This window comes from Trypanosoma equiperdum (assembly GCF_001457755.1).
Source record: "Trypanosoma equiperdum strain OVI genome assembly, contig: ctg_1915, whole genome shotgun sequence".
NCBI lineage: Eukaryota > Euglenozoa > Kinetoplastea > Trypanosomatida > Trypanosomatidae > Trypanosoma > Trypanosoma equiperdum.
This window is the reverse complement of record NW_027123966.1, coordinates 161-6,771: the sequence shown is the minus strand read 5'-3', so window position 1 is coordinate 6,771 and position 6,611 is coordinate 161. Positions and strand designations below refer to the sequence as shown.

General features: G+C 44.6%; 2 protein-coding genes across 2 annotated transcripts; both read left to right on the top strand.

Annotated features, from left to right (window-relative positions):
* Window positions 1-383: 383 nt before the first annotated feature.
* Window positions 384-1,634, top strand: TEOVI_000697100 (small glutamine-rich tetratricopeptide repeat protein, putative; the record flags this gene model as incomplete). Its single annotated transcript, XM_067223631.1, has 1 exon — window positions 384-1,634. One exon carries the CDS (start codon window positions 384-386, stop codon window positions 1,632-1,634), a length of 1,251 nt encoding a protein of 416 aa, XP_067079732.1.
* A 2,591-nt stretch (window positions 1,635-4,225) lies between these two features.
* TEOVI_000697000 (uncharacterized protein) lies at window positions 4,226-6,361 on the top strand (the record flags this gene model as incomplete). Its single annotated transcript, XM_067223630.1, has 1 exon — window positions 4,226-6,361. The coding sequence occupies one exon, from the start codon at window positions 4,226-4,228 to the stop codon at window positions 6,359-6,361; it is 2,136 nt and encodes a 711-aa protein (XP_067079731.1).
* Between the last annotated feature and the right edge of the window lie 250 nt (window positions 6,362-6,611).

The following is a 6,611-nucleotide window of genomic DNA, read 5'->3' as shown; positions in this document are numbered from 1 at the left end:
TTTTTTTTCCTTTTATTTTCTCCTCGTTTTCACTTGTTGTCAACTTATTGGTCATTTTGTTTAGAGGTCCGTGTTTGTTTGCATGCGGGTGTAACGGGTGGATGGTTTTCATACACTGCAAGCTAACGGTATTGAACAGAATGTATGAAGGGATATGTTTGATATCTTATACATGTGTTTCCCCTACTTTTTTTAACTATTATTATTATTTTATACTCGTTTGCTCAACGGCGGATTTTCGTGCGCTAGTGAAAGCAATAGTAAAGAAGGTGCGCCATTATTTTTGAGCATACCTTATCACACATAAAATATATTTACGTACTTATATATTTTAGGTATTTTCCCGCACAAGTAACTAAAACTCTATCAACGCAAATAAACCAATGAGTGGAGCAGCTGAAGGTTCTGTACCGGTCCCCCAGGCTGTTACGGAAGATTATAAGAAGCTTATATTTTCCTTCATTCAAATGATACGGTCCACTGAAACTTCCACACCTGACCGTGTGACCGCCATTGTGCAGTTGCTAGGTGAGGAATATGGTGTGGATCCTGCAGGTGTAGGCGGTTGCCACGACACGGGCGTTGCGCTTCTCCCAGCCTTTCAACAGGCACTAAACGAAATGAAGAAAAGCGTCAGCATTCAGCAGGATGATAAATTTAACGCCTTTCTCGATTTACTCCGTAAGAAAGGTTACTTTGCAGGTGCTGAAGAGGGGTCAGAGGAGTATAATTCTCGTCTGGAGAAAGCGAGGGAAAAGTTTGAAAAGCGTAACAACCCATATGAGGGAATGACAGCTGAAGAGATCAAAAACAAGGGGAATGAACTCATGGGACTCGCCAACTATAAGCAAGCCGTGGCGTATTACACCAAAGCAATTGAGATGGAACCCGAAAACCACGTCTTTTTCGCCAATCGAGCAGCTGCTCACACTCACTTAAAGGACTACCGCAGTGCGATTATTGACTGTGAGCGATCCATTTCAATTTGTCCTACATATGCCAAAGCATACTCACGACTCGGAACAACCCTCTTCTACCAAGAGAATTATCAGCGTGCTGTTGACGCCTTCAGCAAGGCATGTGAGTTGGATCCCACCAATGAACGTTACAGGGAGGACCTGAAGCAGGTGGAGGAAAAGGCAAAGCAGAGCAACTCTGCCACTGCGGGAATGGGTGGAACTCCTTTTGGTGCAGACGGAATGTTCAATTTCTCTCAGGTTGCGGAAGTGATGAAGAACCCGCAATTTGTTGAGACCGCCACACGCCTAATGTCGAACCCACAGTTCAACCAGGCAGTGGTACAAATGGCCTCACGTATTGGCGGTTTATCCGATAATCCGGAGGAGGTGGCCCGGTTGATGGGTTCAGGTATGGGAATGCTTTCAGCAGGAGGTGATGTGGATTTCACACGTTTGTTTGGAGATATCGACCGCGAGGCATTGGAGCGATTTAAAGAAGAAGAGGCGGGACGCAATCCAAGGTTACGTGCCATCATGGAAGATGTGCAACGCAATGGCCCCTCTGCGTTTCAACAACATATGAATGACCCAGAAGTGATGAATCTCATGCTTAAGTTCCAAAATATTCTACTGAATAATGGCGGAGGTGGGGCCAACGGTGGTGCTTCCTCCTAAACAATTTGTGTCATCAACCCCTCCTTTTTTTTCCAACTTGCGCGCACATTTTGCTGCGCATGCCTGTAAAATGGGGATAATGGTGGATGAAAAGGTGTGGTTTGTTGTGCGAGCGCGAATAAGGCAACGGTTGTGGATGGTGAACGTGAATTTTAGTGGTTTGCCAGTAGTAGGTTGCTGTTTTTTACTCTCTTTTTTTAATTCCTTTTTGGCGAGTGCAAAGGTTTGTGAATGGGAGACGACGTGAAGACATATTGGAAGATGCTATTATCCAATTGTGACCTAACATATGAGTTGTTTCTCAATTTCTCTTTTTCTCTCTTTACTCCTGCAAATGGAAGCATATGGAAAAGGGAAATTGAGAAACAACTCATACTCTATTCGTGATTCTGGGCTGCGTCAAAGTGTTTGTGGCACTGAAATAGTAAACAAGCGAAGTATTGGGGGAAGGAAGGGTATTTTTCTTTAACGAAATACCCCCTCTTTTTTAGAAAAAAAACAAATTTAAATATGTTGTTTAGGGGCAAAGGTGAAAAGTGGAGATGATGCTACGCTTCTGTGGGTTAAAGAAGTGTGTTCATATGTATTTGTTTGCATTGTGAAAAGGTGTATATATATATATATATATATATACATGTTCACACACTCCTTTGTGCATTTAAGAACATATATTACCCATTCAATGGGTGGTATACCTAACGGTTTGTACGTCAACACCCCGCGTGTAGATGCATGTGTTGATATTGTTATTGTCTGACCTTCACTGAGCTTATAGTTATCGCTCATTTTTTTTTTCGAGTTGCGACGACTAGTTCCCTTTTATCCTATTAATTTGGATGAGCGATTGGCGCGCGCCACTGAACTGCAACGCAAAACATACGCATATTATTACAGCTGTCGAACCTTTTTGTTTCCTCTTCCCTCTCCCCTTTCATGTTGTTCTCCTTCATGCATCTTGTGGTCGGTGGAAGGTAACTTAAAAAAAGGGAAGGATTTAAATATTTGGGGCTTTTGGGTTGAGGGAGGAGAAAAAAGAGATATCGGTGACATTTGTGCCTTTCTTGCGTCCACCATGGTTTATTTAGCTTCTGTGCGGTATCTGGCGGGATGAGGTCCATTATGAAGTGTACGGTATCAAGTTAAATCGTGTGTGTTGTTGTGTTAACCATTTTTTTTGATTGGTTTCCATTTATTCCCCTCGCGGGAAGTTCCGATGGCCGTTTCTATCACATCTGCACCATTTATGTGTGTGATGATGTGTGTTTGGGTTGGGGAACTACCCATGGGGTGGACTAACAGTTAACCACGAATTTTTTTTGTTTGCCACCCTTACTATTAATATTGTTGTCGCAATACTGCACATCTTTAAAAAGGTGCTGCTTAAAGAAGTTCGTGATGCTATTTACTACTGGTTTCCTCCGCATGTTTGGGCTTGTGCCTTCAAACCTCAGCTCCTTTTTTTAAAAAAAAGTCTTGTGTTTCTTATTGCAGGATTTGTGTTAGGGGAATCAAACATATAGAATCAAGTACATACCTGTTCTGAATTTGCATAAAGTGGTGATATTTCATAATGGGAATAAATGACTTTCCAGCGAACAGTAAATGTTGTACGTGGAGTTTGGCCCCGATATGTGCGGTTCAGAAGAGCGGTTGGAGTGGGTTGGCAGCTATTTTGTGGCTAATGCATGTGCATATAATGAACCATTTGTTTAAAATGGTTGTAAGTTGGGAGTTTTGCTCAGCTGTTTGCATGTCCATTGAAGGTAAATGTGGATGCGATCACAACTGTTACGGCTGACTGGGGCCAATTCACTTGTAAAGGACTCCGTTGTGGAAAATAAACGCCTTTTTCATACATCGACGCCTTGCGTCAAAATCAGCACTTAAGGCACCTGGAACCAAAAGGAAACACATTTATTTATTTTTTGTGGAGCGAATGTGCCACTTCACCAGCAGTTTTTCTTGTATTACCGACATGCACTCATGATATGTTTACTAATGTGATTTGCTTTTTGCTACTACCCACTCGCTATTATCGTTCCCGTTTTTTTCCCGCTTCCACTACTTTTCTCACATCTCAAAAGGTTTCCTTTTGTTGATAACTACAGGTTAGCATTGGTACAGTTGTGATCCTGGTGTTAGTCGGACCTAAACTGTAATCACTTCACCCATTGGCACATAAATATATAAGCATATAAATATTATATACATTCGCTGGTAATATTCCGGACGTCATTTCTAGAAGGAAGTGTGTGAAATATCAACTTGACCTCCACCGAAACGAAAAAAATCAAGGCGAGGGAAGCGCTAGTGTAGTTAAAGATAAGAAATATACCGAGGCACCAGACGTAGTATCTTTTTCACCTTTCCTATTTTTTTTTTTGTTTTTGTTTTTATCCTCTGTCCTATCCACCCTGCGTATAGGTACTCGTAGGGAGAGAGGCAGGGGATAGAGGAACACTACAGGTTGTCAGACAGTTATACAAAATACCGTACGAGATTTTCTTTTATTATTATTATAGTATTAACCGCGTAAAGACTAAGCCAGTGGCTCCTCATAGACGTACTTTCCCTCCTCACTAGTTGGCTGTATGTCCGACCATGTGGTATTTGGAAAACCAGTAATACTTACGGAGGAGAAACTGAAAGATGTTATACAAAGTAAAATGAAACAACGTGCGCTGAAGGAGGCTCTGGACAAGCAGGTCGCGCAGGTCAAAAAGCGGAAAGAAGAGGCGGGTATCGGAAAAAAACTGGCTAATGGGGTGAGGAACACTGTGAAGGAGCAAACTTACAATATGAATTTTGAAGACAATCAAATTAAAATTGTTCCTCAAGGCGACCCCGATGACTTCATAGTTAAATCTACCGGGGGCGCGCAGCAGGGTCCGTCAAATGGAATTAGGAATGGCGTTACTGCGTTACGGCCAGTGTACCAATCGAACTCACTGCCACCAAACTTCTCTATGAGCACGTCAGAGGGTAACCCTTTAGCACCTCAGAATGAATATAACACCAAATCCCTACCAGTCGGCCTGACGTCACGCCCACCGAAAAGCAATGGTGCGCCTAACCTCCTTGGTACTCCAAACGTACGGGAACGAATTGGGTTGGGTGCATCTCCACATTGCAGTCCGTTGGTTGCCGATTCACCCAAAACCTTTGACTCAAACTGCTTACCTCGTAACTTCAACGTGGATGAGGTGAAGGCTCAACTTCAGGCGCAGCAACCGAAACAACCGAGCCCTCAACGGCAGTTAAAACAAGCACCTCCCTTACATATGGGTTTGGTGAAACCGCCTGTTAGTGGGGGACGAAAGAACTTTGCCCAGTCGCCCAAGCGTCCGGGTGGGCATCTTCCTCCGCTGGAAATTGTTGAGGGGTTTCCGGGGCGGCGGCCAGTGGAGAGCACACAATCATCGGGAAGGGCAATAGAATCAAATGCTCAGGAACTGTTGGGGACACCTCTCCTCAATGGTGTGCCTGGGCGGTCAGGGAAGGCAAGAAATGTCGCAGGCCCTCGAGGTCGCTCGAATGAAGCGCGAGGGCGCGCAGGACCTGCACCCGTGGGCCCCCGAAGTACACAGGCACGTATGACGGAAAACCAGTTGGGACGACTACAAAAAGAGTTAGAGACACGTGAGATACAAATGGCGAAGATGAGGGAGAAAGAGCGAAATTGGGAGGAACAAGTCAAACAATTGAAAAACGAACTGAAAAATGCGAAGCGCAAGGAACGTGACTTAAATAGGCTTGTGAAAGAGGTCCCCAGGAGAGCGGAAACAGCACCGGACCCTCCTGTTGTGTCGCCACCTATGCCTGGTGCTCTGGTCAAGGGGACGAACAAGGGATCAACCATCTTGTCAACACTTGCACAGGACAGAAAACAAGCTCCCCCAAAGAGTAAAATACTTCCTCCAAAAACGTTCCGCCCCATTAGCGCACCATTGGAAGCTGGGGTGGGATCTTATGTCCCTGAAGAAATCACGGATAATACGACCATGCAGGACTCCTTTAAATGCGCCTCGTTTTTGACTCGGAAGACAGCATTCGGGCTTCCGGAAAAGAACGCCAACAAACCTGTTCCAATTGAATACGAGCATCTTTTACAGTTTGTTGAGGAAAAAATCATAACTCAACGACAAGCCGATGCCCTGTGGCGTCTCTTTACCAATGGTGAATCGCCACTTGCTCTTCTTAGGCGGCAGTCAATGGGTCCACGTGCATTTGGCGACGCCTCTGATCTACATGGTCCCGCAGGGCGTACGCATAAGGATGCCGAGGATACCGAAGAGGATAATAATGAGGAGGCCAGTGAGGGGCAAAGCGAAGAAGGGCAGTTGCAGGAGAGGAAATATTCACAAGAAGAAGAGGGGGAAGAAGAGGAAGAGGAAGAAGAGGAAGGAGGAGAAGAAGTGGGAGTAGAAGGGGAAGGGGAAGAGGAGGATGAGGATGGGGATGAAAAAGTCGAGGAGACGGACGAGGAGGAATGTGATTCATACGACTCGGCTGGTAGTTTGGAAGAAGGGGCATCAAATGGCGGGCTCAGTGCAGGAGGAACGAAGGGCCGAGGGGACGGGAGGGTAAAGGGCCAGTTTGATGTAAAATTAGGGAATGTGAGAAAAGATTACGATGAAAATTCTTCCGATGAGCACGACATGTTTGAAACTTACGCAAAACTTAACTTGGAAGAGTGTCTATCGGAAGGGGAGGTAAATGATGAGTGAAAAAGTTAAAACTGACCAAGGGCAACACTTATGTACATACATGCCGCATCCCTGTGTCGAAAGCGATACTCTCGTTAAACCTTTCTATACCCTTCTCTTTCTTTCTCTCTTGTTTGTTTGTTTGTTTGTTTGTGTTGCTGCGCCGTCGGTACACTGCGTATGTTTATATATTTGTTGTTACTGATTTACTAATGTGTGGGGCATCACAAGTGGTCGGAAAACAATGTGTGGAGTGTGTTTCTCCCCATAT